Source organism: Aquarana catesbeiana, linkage group LG03 (genome assembly GCF_042186555.1).
Source record: "Aquarana catesbeiana isolate 2022-GZ linkage group LG03, ASM4218655v1, whole genome shotgun sequence".
NCBI classification, from domain to species: Eukaryota; Metazoa; Chordata; class Amphibia; order Anura; family Ranidae; genus Aquarana; species Aquarana catesbeiana.
Genome location: NC_133326.1, coordinates 129029467 through 129046501, shown reverse-complemented (window position 1 = coordinate 129046501; position 17035 = coordinate 129029467). Strand labels below are relative to the sequence as shown.

The window sequence follows — 17035 nt, the reverse complement described above, 5'->3', positions numbered from 1 at the left end:
AAGGAAATCTAAAATCGAACACACTAGTTAATATGCATATACAGAATATACATGTAAAAAGGAAACTCTAATACGGTTACATACTAAAGATCTTCCTGCACTTTTATGCACATATATTTAGTGAAAACAATGTTTTATTATATAAGTATAAAGAGGAACCATCAAAGCAATAATACTGCTAGATACAGTCCCCAACCTACAAGGCTATTGCTAGTTTTAATAATTACAGCAAAACCAGCAAATAATCAAAGAAAAAACATAAATTAGAAATAGAGAGGCAACGAAGTCGCATAAAAAAAAGGAAAAATTGAAAATCGCACAAATATTAAAAAACGCACAAATATTAAAAAGATAAAATTAATCAATATCTTATTATTTAAGACACTAACATCATATCAAAGGCACTCCTATCAGAGATAACAGAACCCCCATATGTGAATCAGCTTACTGAGATGCTAAGTGATGATCAAACATATGTGAGACTACCTAAAGACCCCACTGGGCAATATGAAAAGGATCTTAGGAACTTGGTTGAAATGGGTTTCTCTATGGGGGTTCTGTCTAACAAAGAAAGAAGGTATCTTGTACCAAGTGATAGCAGAATCCCCACGATTTATACCTTGCCCAAAATCCACAAGGATCTGAATCAGCCTCCAGGGAGACCAATAGTCAATGGTATTGGCTCCATCACATCTCGGATGGGCCAATACCTTGACCACTTCCTTCAGGAGAGCGTTATACGCACTAAGGCGTATTTGAGAGACACCAGGAGTCTCTTACAGATCCTACAACAGGTGAATTTAACAGGGAAACAAGAACTATACCTAGCAACAGCCGACGTGGCATCTCTCTATTCGGTCATACAACATGACGATGCCCTTTTAGCCCTTAACTGGGCCCTAAGCCAGCGTGATGACCTGCCACATAATCAGAAAGTGTTTATCAGAAACGCATTAGACTTTTGTCTAAGCCATAATTTTTTCTGGTTTGATGGGCATTTTTTCTCCCAACGTAGAGGTGTTGCTATGGGGGCAAAATTTGCCCCAAGCATAGCAAATTTGTTTATGGGGGAATGGGAAGATAAAAAGATATTCTCCACTACCCGAACTCAGCTGTTGCTATATAAAAGGTACATAGACGACCTGTTCTTTATCTGGGAAGGGTCCAGAGATAGTTTGCAGGAATTCCTGAATGAACTTAATTCCAATAACAACAACATCAGGCTAACCAGTGATTTTAGTCAAAATGACATTCACTTCTTGGATGTAAACATCTTCAGACAAGGTGATGGACTGGGTACTAAAGTTTATTTTAAACCCACAGATTCCAACAGCTACTTACCAACTAGTAGTGGACATCACCCTAAGTGGCTGAAAAATATACCCAAGGGTCAGCTTACCAGGGTGAAAAGAAACTGTTCCAATGATGCTGACTTTCTAAGGCAGGCCCAAGTTGTTAGAAAAAAGTTTGTGGAAAAAGGTTATGTGGGGGAGACTTTGGACTCCACCATTCAGGAGTTGGCTGTGCGACCCAGAGATTCTTTTTTAATAGATCAACCTAAGGTCCAGAATAATGATAACCATGAGTGGAACTTTATATCAGGGTTTCACTCCCAATTTAGGGAGGTGGAAGACATTTTCAAGGCCCATTGGCATGTGTTATGCACGAACAAAACACTGGGCCCATCCCTACCATGTAGACCGAAATTTATTTATAGAAGAGCTCACAGCTTTGCTGATAAGATAGTACGTAAAGTACTTGACCCCCCTTCCAGACCTTTAACCTTCTGGGACAAAAAAGGGTTCTATAGCTGTAGGAGATGCCGGGCATGTAGGGAAGTTGGTAGACCAATGAGGGCTCTTGAAAGTTTCACATCCTCTTCTAATGGCAGAGAATTCAGTATAAATGAATTTATTATGTGCAATACGGCTTACGTGGTGTACGCTATGCAATGCCCTTGTGGGCTTATGTACATAGGGCGCACCAAAAGACTTTTGAGGGTCAGGATTGCAGAACACATAGCGAACATAAAAATTGGCTTCAAAGACCATAATGTATCGCTTCATTTCAAGCTTAAACATAACCAAGACCCCTCGGGCCTCAAGTTTTGGGGTGTTGATCATTTGAGGCCAAAGTGGAGAGGGTCCAATCTGGTTCGTGATCTGTCAAGAAGAGAGACCCAGTGGATCTTCTTGGCTGACACTTTGTCGCCAAGGGGACTCAATGTGGACTTGGATATCAACTGCTTTATAAGCGATTACTAATATTTGCGATTAATGGTTGATCTTATATGTTGCTAGTATCTGTGTAGGCAGTTTGATATTGCTCTTGTGTGGTTAAAGTGACCTATTTCTTTGTGACATATGTCTGGTCTCCTTACAGTAGTACAGTTTGTACGATTACTTGATTCTTACATAGAGATTGGGATTAATTCGGTTTCTAATTTATCATGCGATTTTCCAGCCTCCCTGTCTATGGCATATCCCTGTTATCTCTGATAGGAGTGCCTTTGATATGATGTTAGTGTCTTAAATAATAAGATATTGATTAATTTTATCTTTTTAATATTTATGCGTTTTTTAATATTTGTGCGATTTTCAATTTTTCCTTTTTTTTATGCGACTTCGTTGCCTCTCTATTTCTAATTTATGTTTTTTCTTTGATTATTTGCTGGTTTTGCTGTAATTATTAAAACTAGCAATAGCCTTGTAGGTTGGGGACTGTATCTAGCAGTATTATTGCTGTGATGGTTCCTCTTTATACTTATATAATAAAACATTGTTTTCACTAAATATATGTGCATAAAAGTGCAGGAAGGTCTTTAGTATGTAACCGTATTAGAGTTTCCTTTTTACATGTATATTCTGTATATGCATATTAACTAGTGTGTTCGATTTTAGATTTCCTTTAGACGACTCTAAAATGCATCAATGTTATTATTTATTTTATTTATGATTTGGTTTTAAAATAGCACTTGCTGCCTGTGAATGGTATTCCATAATGCTAAGATGCATGTGGTGACGCTTTTTGATTAATGTATTTTAATCAAGGTTGCTTGTGCCCACTCTATAATCATTTTTACTATATTGGATTAGTGCAGCGCCTTTGTGTCCCTCCACGCTGTTTACAGTAAGCCGCCAGTGAGGCTGGAGCTGGCGACGTGCACCCGCCCTCGCCTTAGTCTTGCTGTGATTGGCTGAGCGGCCTGTGGAGGGGTATATAAGCTGGCCATTGCGTCGTGTGGCCACGCCCTCTGTTGAAGTCAAAGGATATGACGAAACGCGTCAGGGCATTGGCCAACACGACGCAGGAAGTGATGTGTGCGCTCCACCTGAGTCATCTGCACAACCAGGAAGTACTGAGCCTTTCCTGTGTAGCGGCGCTGACAGCTTTGGGTGAAGTGTACACACTGGCAATACCTGCCTGTTTGATTGATTGCTCACTGTTTGTTTTATTTGATGTACGTATTTTTATTGAAGGGGGGTTCTCTGTCTGTCTATGTGCAAGGGGTTTTGAAGCAATAAACAGGATTACGCTATGTGCACCATTCTTTCTCCTTTTTTTTGATTCATTATGAGCCCTGCAAACCTGTGACCCTGTGTATAGTAATGATGGCAACATACTACTTCTAAAGATTGCTGACTCTGAAGGTTTTATTACTCCCCTTTTCTGGTGAGTTTAATCCCCTAGGGGGAGAGTGTTTGTCACCGGGTGGATTTCACAGTGATCGGTGGAAGGTGCATGTGGAGGATTGTTTTTTTCAAGATCACCTGTTGATTATCTGAATTACACCGTGAACTTTTCATCACTTCCCTTTATAAGGGATTTTCTTTTAAAGGACTCTTCTCTGATATAAGACTGTCCATATATGTGTTGTTGGCCACAAGTTTCAAATGCTCAACATTAGCGCTGTCTAGTGTGATAATTTAGTCTAAATGGTGATTACTTTATAACACTGCTTTTATATTTGTACTTCTGTCTTGGTCTGATTTAATGGTTTCTGACACTCTAATCGCGTGCTTAAAAAACCCCAAAAAAACCCCATTGGAATCCATGCGTTTGGCGCCTCACATGTAGAATAGGGGGCCGGGTGTATTGATGGGGGGGTGGTGCCCCTTCGCCCCATATGGACGGGCTGCCACTGGTTATTGTGCTGAACTGTGGTGTATTGGGCATTCCATTCTACGGTATGGTACATTGGGGTGACATTCACAATGAATTCACACATAAAGCAGGTGCAGTAACATGCATGTTTTACCACAACTCAAAAGTGTGAATGGGCCCCAAAAGTTTTGTTGTTTGAGGCAATTGTTTTTAAATATATTGTATTAAACATCCAACTATGGTTAATATGAAAATAAAGTATATAAATAAGAGAAAAATACTTTACCCCTGCGATGTATCCATACTTCTTGCTCACCATGATCCCATTTTCGCTAACATACTTAAAATTGGATTCAAATGTTCCACTACAACAGCCGTCATTGCCATCATTACAGTCGATCAATTGTTGCTCACTGAATTTAAATAGTCGCTTTTGTTTAATGCAGTAACGTGATTCCAGGACGCCCACCTATAGAGTCAAATCCAAATACAATAAATAAGATGGATCATGTTGTCAGGGCTCTTGCACATGGGCAACAAAAAAAAGGCAACATTTTCTTTTTACTGATTTGAATGTAGCCTATTGCTTTCAATGGATCTGTACACATTTAGATGGGTATTAAAAAAACAAGAAACACCAGAAATCGGCATTACTATTCAGTATTTTGCATGCATATGAGTGAATATGTGTGAATAAACGTGTAAATCTCTCCTTCCACCTGATCAGTAACTCTATTATTAGAAATAAAGCAAATATAAGTGTAAAAATGACGTTTAGTGCAGTGCAAATCATGTAAAAACAGAGCAGCAGCACTCACCAGATATCGGAAAACAAATATCAAAACATAAATATTCAAAACAGAACTAGTAAGCAATTCAACCTATATATTGTGCAAAAGGTACTCACATTGTGCAATCGCAATACAGGCATGTAACAGCAGTGTCGCTCGGATAAGTAAGCATGATGCCGTTACCACTAAGCTCAAACCAACACATTTCACCACAATAGAATCCTATGCCCCTGGACGACGTACCTTGTGACGAAACACCTGCATGCCTTGTGATTGCGAGTAACTTTCTTTTGCACAATAAATAAAAATAATTGCTTACTACACTATGCAGTTCCTCTTCTGTTTTATATGCACTATATTACCAAAATTATTGAGGCGCCTGCCTTTACACACATGAACTTTATTGGCATCCCAGTCTTAGTCCGTAGGGTTCAATATTGAGTTGGCCCACCCTTTGCAGCTATAACAGCATCAACTCTTCTGGGAAGGCTGTCCACAAGGTTTAGGAGTGTGTCTATGGGAATGTTTGACCATTCTTCCAGAAGCACATTTGTGAGGTCAGGCACTGGTGTTGGACAAGATGGACTGGCTCTGCTCTAATTCGACCCAAAGGTGTTCTATCGTGTTGAGGTCAGGACTGTGTGCAGGTCAGCCAAGTTCCTCCACCCCAAACTCACTCATTCTTGTCTTTATGGACCTTGCTTTGTGAACTGGTCCAAATCATTTGGTGGAGGGGGGGATTATGATGTGGGGTTGTTTTTCAGGGGTTGGATTTGGCCCCTTAGTTCCAGTGAAGGGAACTCTTAAGGCATCAGCATACCAAGACATTTTGGACAATTTCATGTTCCCAACTTTGTGGGAACAGTTTGGGGATGGCCCCTTCATGTTCCAACATGACTGCGCACCAGTGCACAAAGCAAGGTACATAAAGACATGGATGAAAGAGTTTGGGGTGGAGGAATTTGACTTGCCTGCACAGATTCCTGACCTCAACCCAATAGAATACCTTTGAGATGAATTAGAGCGGAGACTGCGAGCCAGGCCTTCTTATCCAACATCAGTTCCTGACCTCACAAATGCACTTCTGAATGGTCAAACATTCCCATAGACACACTCCTAAACCTTGTGGACAGCCTTTACCAGAAGAGTTGAAGCTTTTATAGCTGCAAAGGGTGGGCCAACTCAATATTGAACCCTACGGACTAAGACTGGGATGCCATTAAAGTTCATGTGCATGTAAAGGCAGGTGTCCCAATACTTTTGGTAGTATAGTGTAAGTTGTATACTAGTGTTTACCACTGGAAAATTGGAGAAGGGAGAGATTTATCCAGGCTGCCATTACCATACCGGGATATTTCAGAGCGATGTAATATCTCCTATAATCTGGGGTCTAAGTTTCTGGTAAACAGTGCAAGTGTGAAAAGGTGGTGTAGCACTGGAGGTCCACTCAAGATAATACAAGCTCTTTGGAATATGGTTACAGAACTGAAGGACCTTTGTTGCACTGCAGATCAATTCACTGTTGTTTTATAGATTTATACATATGGTATTAGAATCACTGATTGGGTCACTTGTTTGGACACTTGGACCTTTTAATATGATCACATCTATCATAATTGGATTTATTTAAGGTATTTGATTTTAAAGGGGCAGCACAACACATTTTTTTTAAATAATTCTATGAATTGATTATTTGTCATTCTGCAAGATTTAGGTTACATGTGCATGTATGTGTGCACTATATGGACCATACTCTTTTTTGTGCAGTAACTTTCTGCCAATAAGATCCGGCGTTCATACATACCCTCAGAGATGACAGTTGAAAATATACTTCTTTAACTGTGCCCCGCTTAATAGTAAGGCAGTAGGCAGACAGCAATGGATAAAATGGAGTAACCCATAGCAAGTAATCTTCTACCATTCTCATTTCACTAAACTGATTGGTTGCTGTTACTGCACATTATGCATTATCACTTCTGTGTGTATTAGCTTACTGATTAGGCTTGTATGTGCAGCCTGATTATTAAGCCGTCAATGCATGATAGATTTTTACACACTGTAACAAAACTTAAAGTGATTGTAAACGATCACCTTGTAAACAACCCATTCAGTTTAAAATAGAAATGAACTGCAAAACATTTTTATATAGATATAAAAAAAAAAATGATAAATACTTTTTCCCCTTTTTTTTATTAGCGAACACATTCCCTCTGTTCTTCGCTGCAATAGAGCTGGGGGAGGAGAAACAGCAGCACAATGAGCTTCCCAGAGAAAGGCTGTGCAGCGGGGGCATGTCAGGACAAGTCTGATCATTGGAGGAGAGCAGGCTGCGTTCCCAGCACAGCTAGAAAACTGCCCACGCTGTGTTCTCCTGCTTAGTGTGGTCAGTTTTTAATAGGAAAGCAGAGGGACTGGCAGGAACACCAGAGATTTCACACAAAGGAAGCAATACAAAGAGAACAGGATACTTTCTCATACAAGTACATGGTATAGCAGGAACATATCAGGAATATGAAATGTTGTGGTAACAAACACTTTAAAAGATTTCTTCCATAATTTCTCGATGCTGCCTTGGCAATAGACTGGTGTTGATGATGATTGCTTTTTTAATAAGTAAAGTCCAATGCACTGGTCAACAAAAATGCCAGTCAGCTGAATTGCTAATTTTTTTTTTCAGTGCAGGTTTTTAACAGTTACTAAATAGTCGGGATTTTAAAAACATCTTTAAAAAATGTATGTCCGTAAATATTTTATTATAGTGTGATCGTCTGGATAAAGAACCAAATAAAAAAAAAACATTATAGCCTTTTTAAAGCATATATAGTAGATAATTCTCCAAGTCCTCTTGTGTCATGTTTTTGTAAAATATATTGCGATATGCATTTGTACGAACTTGTTGCTGAATTGTATTAAATGCGTCCTTATTATTATTATTTTTGTAAAATTGTTAGTATTATTACTGTTATTATTAATGATGATTTGTTCTAGTTATTAAGCTATGTTTGCAATTTTAATTTCTTCTGATATTAGGCTTTATTTCACAGTAGAATTGCTGTTTGGAGCGCACAATTTGCTGGCACTAAATGGTAAAAATAAAGATTCATACATAACATGAATCCATTTAAGAAGAAATAAAACATTTTAGAAATCATTTTTTTTTTTGTAAATGAACATATTAAATAACTGAAAAAACACTATACACACATATTAACCACTTAAGGACCGAGCCTCTTTCTGATGCCGCATGCACACGGGCGGACTTTTCGACCGGACTGGTCCAACGGACTCTCCAATGGACTTTCCGACGGACTTTTGACAGACTTTTGAACGAACGGACTTGCCTACACACGATCACACCAAAGTCCGACGGATTCGTACGTGATGACGTACGACCGGATTAAAATAAGGAAGTTGATAGCCAGTAGCCAATAGATGCCCTAGCGTGGGTTTTTGTCCATCGGACTAGCATACAGATGAGCGGATTTTTCGACTGGACTCGAGTCGAGGAAAGATTTGAAGCATGTTTCAAATCTAAAGTCCGTCAGATTTTTGACTGGAAAAGTCCGCTGAAGGTCCAATGAAGCCCACACACAATCGGATTGTCCGCCGGACTCGGTCCATCGGACCAGTCTGGTCGAAAAGTCCGCCCGTGCATAAGATTTGTTGTTTAACCACTTCAGCCCCGAAGAATTTACCCCCTTCCTGACCAGAGCACTTTTTGCGATTCGGCACTGCGTCATTTTAACTGACAATTGTGCGGTCGTGCGACGTGGCTCCCAAACAAAAATTGACGTGCTTTTTTTCCCACAAATAGAGCTTTCTTTTGGTGGTATTTGATCACCCCTGCACTTTTTATATTTTGCTCTATAAACAAAAAAGAGCAACAATTTTGAAAAAAACGCATTATTTTTTATTTTTTGCTATAATAAATATCCCCCAAAAATATATAAAAAAACCTATTTTTTTTCCTCAGTTTAGGCCGATACGTATTCTTCTACATATTTTTGGTAAAAAAAATCCCAATAAGCGATTATTGATCGGTTTGCGCAAAAGTTATAGCGTTTACAAAATAGGGGATAGTTTTATGGCATTTTTATTAATTTTTTTTTTAAATAGTGGCGATCAGCGATTTTTATTGTGACTGCGACATTATGGCAGACACATCGGACATTTTTGACACATTTTTGGAACCATTGTCATTTATACAGCAATCAGTGCTATACAAATGCACGGATTCCTGTGTAAATGACACTGGCAGTGAAGGGGTTAACCACTAGGTGGCAGTGTAGGGGTCAAGTGTGTCCTAGGTGCGTGTGTGTGGCATGGCTGTGTGTGACACGTCACTGATCTCTGCTCCGATGACAGGGAGCAAAGATCAGTGACACTGTCACTAGGCAGAACAGGGAGATGCTTGTATACATTGGCATCTCCCCGTTCTTCTTCCCCGTGAGGCGATCGCGGGTATCCCCGCGGCGATCGAGTCCGTGGGACCCGCGACCCGACTCACGGAGGTTGCCGCGGGTGCGTGCGCGCAGGCCCGCTGGCCGCCTCTTGAAGGGGAACATACAGGTACGTGATTCTGCCTGTACGAGCCCTTCTGCCGCAGTATATCTGCGTGAGGCGGTCGGCAAGCAGTTTAAAGTTAAAAAAAGGTTCTTTTGCTAGAAAATTACTTAGAAACGCCAAACAGTATACATTTTTTTTTTCTAAGACCCTAGAGAATAAAATGGCGGTCATTGCAATACTTTCCGTCACACTGTATTTCCGCAGCGGTCTTACAAGCGCACTTTTTTTGGAAAAAATACACTTTTTTTAATTAAAAAATAAGACAACAGTAAAGTTAGCCCAGTTTTTTTTATATTGTGAAAGATAATGTTACGCCGAGTAAATTGATACCCAACATGTCACGCTTCAAAATTACACCCGCTCGTGGAATGGCGACAAACTTTTACCCTTAAAAATCTCCATAGGTGACGTTTAAAAAATTCTACAGGTTGCATGTTTTAAGTTACAGAGGAGGGCTAGAATTATTGCTCTCACTCTACCGATCGCGGCGATACCTCACACGTGTGGTTTGAACACCGTTTTCATATGCGGGCGCTACTCACGTATTCGTTCTCTTCTGCACGCAAGCTCATCAGGGAGGGGCGCGTTTAAAATTTTTTTTTTTAATTATTTATTTTACCTTTTATTTTTTATTTTTACACTGTTTTAAAAAATAATTGTCACTTTTATTCCTATTACATGGGGTCAAAAAGACCTCACATCTCATATTTACACTAAAATGCAAAAAAAATAAATACAAAATTTGTAATTGAAAAAAAATTATTTAAAAAAAATGGCCTCTCTCCCGCCACCAATAAAAGTAATCTCGCAGCGAATCCGCTGCAGAGACCACTTTTATCTTGTAGCGGACCGCCCGCTGAAGACGGGGATACTGGGGTTATGGCAGCTAGCTGCTGCCATAACAACGATATCCTCCTTCAAACAGCCGCCGTATAACGATGACAGGCGGTCCGTAAGTGGTTAACCACATGCTGACCCTGTTTTTTTCTGATATTTGTTGCTTACAAGTAAAAATCTGTATTTTTTGCTAGAAAGTCACTTAAAACCCCCAAACATTTTATATATTTTTTTTAGCAGAGACCCTAGAGAATATAATAGTGGTCATTGCAATATTTTATGTCACACTGTATTTGCGCAGCGGTCTTTCAAATGCAATTTTATGGGAAAAAATACACTTTAACGAAGTTCCGGACCAGCCGCCGCAGTTATACTGCGGCAGGTTGGCTTGACCGGGCGAAGCAGTGTTGCCTTACGGCGGCCACGACGATTGGATTATTTTCAAAACCAATCAGTCTCCTGGCCCAGGCCAATGATTTCTGGCATGGACCTGGTGATCGGTTCTGGTGAATTAAATCCTTCCCCTGTCTGTGTAAGTGTAAACACAGGCAGGGGAAGTGATGTCAACTCCCCTCGTAAGTAAGTTGCACCAACACTACACTGACACAGTACACATAGGTATACTTGTCACCCTCCAACTGCAACCCCCAGTTAACCCTTCACTCCCTGTCACAGTGTCACCCAGTGCAGTGTTTATATTTTTCTTTGATCACTGTACTGGTGTAATTTGTGACAATAATCAGTGATAGGGTACTTAGTAGTAGGCCCAGATAGGTCTAGGGATCCCCTCTAAACCCCCCTAATAAAGGTTTAACCCCTTGATCACCCCCTGTCACCAGTGATCACCCAATTAGTGTCACGGTTACGCTGGTTAGTTAGTTATTTTTTTATAGCGCCAGGGCACCCGCCGTATATTACCTAATAAAAGGTTTAACCCCCTGATCACCCGGCGTCAGTCAGGTTTTAGCATCAGTTAGGGTCTGCATCGCCCCAGGTAGCGTGAGATTAATGCCAGTATCGCTAACACCCACGCACGCACCATACACCTCCCTTAGTAGCATAGTGTCTGAATGGATCGATATCTTTGATCCGATCAGAACTATATTAGCGTCCCCAATAGTTTGGTGGGATCAACCCAGATACCTGATAGCACTTGCGTTAGCCCCTCTGCCCAGCCCACCCAACCTAAGTGCAGTATCAATCGATTACTGTCATTTACAAAACACTAAACACATAACTGCAGCATATATTTTGATAGTGTTTGAAGCAGTCACTGACAGTCAGGTGCTCTTTTTTCCCGTGAGTCGCACTAGTGTACCAGTAAATTTAGAGGCCAAAATGTCCAATTGAAGGTACACTAGTGAAGAGGCCTACACGTTTCTGAGCCTGACAGATGAGAGTGAAGAGGAAGTCACCCATCTGTCCGATTCAAGCTCAGAATACGAACCAGTAGACAGCAGCGGCACCCTGACAGATAGCTCTGACGACGGAGTAGTGGTCCCTGCCAAGGTCAGGCGTACACAACCCCGTTCTTCTGCTGTTGTTGAGGTGCAAGAACCACGGGGCTCTCGTATGGAGCAGAGAGCCAGTACTAGTGCCGCTCATCCTTCTGGTGAACTGGCAAGCACCAGCGCCCTAATACATCCTGGTCGTACATCCAGCACTGCAGTATCACGTGGTGACATGACGAGTCCCATAAGTGCAGTTCAAGCTGGTGAGGTGGCTAGCACAAGCAGAGTTAGAAGACAAACACAGGCCCATCGAGCCCATAGTGTCCTTCCTGCTGCAAGATCCAATTCGAATCGGGAGCCCACCACTTCTGCAGCACCCGTACCTCCCCCATTCACTGGCCAACTAGGAATTCAGGTGGAAACAGTTGATTTTACATCACTTGATTTTTATTCGCTGTTTTTCACGGAAGATCTCTATAGATCTGTTGTGGACCGAAGCAATTTATATGCCGGTCAATTCATCGCTGCTAATCCCCAGTTGGCCCTTGCCAGAGATTGGAGACCTATTATGGTCTCCAAATTTAAGACCTTCCTAAGCCTATCCCCCCCGGTCATATTGGTCCACTGACCCAATTCACCATATGCCCGTGTTCTCTGCCTCCATGACCAGGACACAATGCGAGCAGATCTTGTGGTTCATGCATTTCAATGACAGTGAACTCTGTCATGCTCAGGGTGACCCTGGATATGATCAGCTCCACAAAATTTGGCCCCTCGTAAACCACTTCAACTAACAGTTTGCAGCCTTGTTTACTCCCGGTCAAGTTGTCTGCATTGATGAGTCCCTGATTACCTTTTCTGGCCGCTTGTCTATAAAACAGTATCTTCCCAACAAGCGTGCCAGATATGGGGTCAAGTTGTATAAGCTCTGTGACAGGACAACAGACTACACATATAGTTTTTTATGGTTTACGAGGGAAGAAATAGTTACGTGGAGCCCGAGAACTGCCCAGACTACATAGGGAGTGCTGGTAAGATTGTGTGGGACTTGGTGTCACCCTTATTCGAAAAAATTATTACACAAGCGTGACCCTTTTTTTGTCACCTTTTTGATTGTGGAATTGGTGCATGTGGCACCGCGCGATCTAATTGCCGGGGCTTCCCCCAACCGCTTGTAGAATGCCGACTTAGACGGGGGAGAGAGCCTGCTTGAAATGTAATAATTTGTTAACAGTGAAGTGGAGGGATACACAGAATGTTTTCGTTCTGTCCTTCCTTCACGCAGATACACAGGTACGCCATTTAGCTGCAGCATGGGTTTATTTATCCTGACAGCAAAAGCGTTTGCTCCCATGATATGTAAAGCCGTGACTCCAATGCTGTAGGAGGTGATTTCACCACCACAGTTAAAAAAAAGAGCATATATGCCGAAGCATGGGGGCAGGGGTGGAGGAGCTATTTGCTCCTAACATTAGTGGTGGATTGCCCGCATGCTTCGATATATATTTTTTAGGCCAGATTGCGTTAAAAAAATCAAGTTGTTTTATTGAGTTACCATTGTTTGCTTTTCAGGTACGCCATTCAGCTGCAGCCCTGATTTATTTATCTTGAAAGCAACAGCGTTTGCTCTCATGATACGTAAATCAGTGACTCCAGCGCTGTAAGAGGTCATTTCAACGTCACAGTTAAAAAAAAAATGGTGCATGTATGCCCATCATTAGAAGTGGATGAAGGAAGAAGACAAATGGCTAACCTATGTTGAGAACAGTGCCACATCTAGTATTCAAGACAGAGACAAGAAGGGTTCCCCTAGTTGGACTTTTAAGGCACTCAGTTATATCGTATGTGAAAAGTGTAGCAAAATATACAAAAAAATTTAATAATAAACAAATTTTATTTATGGATAAACAACATTAAAAAATTATAACGAAAAATTGATTTATCTAAACAATACGTTTCTATCACCATACAGAGTATATGCATAAAACAACCTCCTCACACCCAACGCGTTTTGGTATATAGTCTAGTCCTTCTTCAGGGGTACTGAAAATAAGAGGGGTTCATCTAAGATTAAATTAAAGATATATAATCAGTAAATTGCCAAGACATGTAAGAGTACAAAAGACTACATGCTTAGAGTGTTACAATAGAGCACTTACATAAAGTTAGATGGTGAGGTAGTTTTACAATGCTTCGTTAAATCACATTAAAAACTTGCAGTTAGAATAGCATCGAATAATTGAGCCGGTGGGATAGCTGTCTTAAGGCAAATGGGGCAACAGAGAGATCTATAAATGCAAGCTGAGTAATGATGTCCTCAGGAGGAAGAAGTCTCCCCTGCACTCCACAGCAGTGAGACGGCCAGAAGAATGTACTGAGGCAAATGGAATCCCTGGGAGTAAAGAAAAAAAATTTGCCTTAAGACAGCTATCCCACTGGCTCAATTATTCGGTGCTATTCTATCTGCAAGTTTTTAATGTGATTTAACGAAGCACTGAAAAACTACCTCACCATCTAACTTTATGTAAGTGCTCTATTGTAACACTCTAAGCATGTAGTCTTTTGTACTCTTACATGTCTTGGCAATTTACTGATTATATATATTTAATTACATCTTAGATGAACCCCTCTTATTTTCAGCACCCCTGAAGAAGGACTAGACTATATACCGAAACGCGTTGGGTGTGAGGAGGTTGTTTTATGCATATACTCTGTATGGTGATAGAAATGTATTGTTTAGATAAATCAATGTTTCGTTATAATTTTTTAATGTTGTTTATCCATAAATAAAATGTGTTTATTATTATATTATTTTGTATATTTTGCTACACTTTTCACATACGATATAACTGAGTGCCTTAAAAGTCCACTTAGGAGAACCCTTTTTGGCTTAGAAGTGGATGAAGGGCGGTATTCTAATGGTGGGCATACCCACTGATCAATCTCTTTTTTTCGTTCGGCCCACAGGATGCATGAAAAAAAGAACATTACAATATATGCCCAATAAGAACCAGCAACGTACTGGTATGTTGCTGGACTTTGAGTGGTTATACCAGAATGATGCCTGCAGGTTTAGGTATCATCTTGGTATCATTCTTCTCAGCCTCTAGACTGCTTTTACAAGCAGTGGGAGGGAACGCCCCCCCACCGTCTGCCATGGTTTTCCCGGGCTCTCCTGTCCAACAGTGAATGCGAGAATGCAGCCGGCGGGTCCGCCAGCTGACCATAGAGCTGATCGGAGACCAGAATGGCTCCAATCAGCTCTATGGCCTAAGAAACCAGAAGTTACGAGCATTTCATGACTTAGGTTTCGCCGGATATAATTTGATCACACCGATCTTGGTGTGATCAGATGCTTTGAGGGCAGAGAAGGGTCTAATAGACCCCAATTTTTTTTAAAAAAAGAGTAACTGTCACCACCTATTGCTATCATAGGGGAAATTTACATTCCCTGAGATAACAATAAAAATTAATTAAAAAAAAAATGAAAGGAACAGTTTAAAAATAAAACAAACAGCAAAATAAATAATAATAAAAAAAAGCACCCCTGTCCCCCCATGTTCACGCGCAAAGGTGTCGATCTGGTGTCATATGTATCTGGTGTCACTGCGAAGGTCAGATCGAGGGCAGTAATTTTAGCAGTAGACCTCCTCTGTAAATCTAAAGTGGTAACCTGTAAAGGATTTTAAAGGCTTTTAAAAGGTATGTAGTTTGTCGCCAGGAGAAGCAGCAGAATGTGTTTTGGGGTGTAATTCCACATATAACCATGCCATGTTTGAGCAATATATCATTTAGTGACAACTTTCTGTAAAAAAATAAATAAATACAGTTTCCTGAGACTTGTGTCAAAATATCAAATATTCCATGGACTCAACATGCCTCTCAGCAAATAGCTTGAAGTATCTTCTTTACAAAATGGGGGGGGGGGGGTTGTGCTATCTTGACATTTCAGGGCCTCCGAAACTGTGATAGGTAGTGAAGAAGTGAATTCACAATTTTACGCCCTTAGAAAGCCTGAAGGCAGTGATTGGTTCCCACATGTGGTATCCCCATACTCAGGAGAAGCAGCAGAATGTATTTTGGGGTGTAATTCCACATATGCCCATGGAATGTTTGAGAAATATATCATTTAGTGACAACTTTGTGCAAAAAAAAAAAAAAAAAGTTTGTAATATTCCCGAACCTTGTGGCAAAATATAAAATATTTCATGGACTCGACATGCCTCTCAGCAAATACCTTGGGGTGTCTACTTTCCAAAATGGGGTAATTTGGGGGGGGGGGGGTTGTGCTATCTTGACATTTTGTGGCCTTCGAAACTGTGATAGGAAGTGAGGAGTGAAATCAAATATTTACACCCTTAGAAATCCTGAAGGCAGTGATTGGTTTTCGGGGCCCGTACACGGTTAGGCTCCCAAATAGTCTCACACATGTGGTATCCCTGTACTCAGGAGAAGCAGCAGAATGTATTTTGGGGTGTAATTCCACATATAACCATGGCATGTGTGATCAATATATCATTTAGTGACAACTTTGTGTAGTTTTTTTTTTTTTTTGTCATTTTTCAATCACTTGTGACAAAAAAATAAAATATTCAATGAGCTCAACAAGCCTCTCAGCAATTTCCTTGGGGTGTCTACTTTCCAAAATGGGGTCATTTGGGGGGGGTTTGTACTGCCCTGCCATTTTAGCACCTCAAGAAATGACATGGGCGGGGGGCGTGGCCAACTTCCGGGATGTGAGGACGTGAGAAGCCTGAGCTCCGTCCATACCGCTTCAATCCTATCATCATCCTGCTAGCCCGGTCGCCATCAGACACCATCCTCAGCCTCCAAAGACCCCTGAGCTTCCTAAGAGCAACCTGCGATGGTGAAATACGGCCCAGCCATGGAGGAAGCCCCGGGATTTGATCCGCCGACACCGGCGTCTCAGCGGCAGCAAAATGGCGCCGGCCGGCCTCATGCTCTAAAGCACAGCCATCCATCCGCCTCTCTGCCAGCCCAGCAACATCAAAGGAAGGGTGAGTTACAGCGAACCCCCTCCTGCAGCCCTGAAGACCCCCTGCTGCTCTCCCCTTTAGAGGACACTGACCCAGCATCCCATCCCACTGCTGACGTGGCCATAGGCCCTGCTGAGCCATCCCTCTCTCAAATAATGGATGCTATACAACACAGCCATGCCTCTCTGACCACTCAGATGGACTCCATTAAGACAGACCTGTCATTTCTCAAGCATGATGTGCAGAATCTGAGACACAGAGTGCAAAATGCAGAGCAACGGATAGGGGA

General features: G+C 41.3%; 1 protein-coding gene across 1 annotated transcript in view; it reads right to left on the bottom strand.

Moving 5' to 3' along the window:
• The window catches only part of LOC141131671 (cathepsin S-like), a 94484-nt gene that overhangs the window by 42209 nt on the left and 35240 nt on the right, over positions 1 to 17035 (bottom strand). The window contains exon 5 of the mRNA XM_073619216.1: positions 4391 to 4573. Within this exon, the coding sequence (XP_073475317.1) occupies positions 4391 to 4573 (183 nt within the window). The remainder of the gene's footprint in view (positions 1 to 4390; positions 4574 to 17035) is intronic.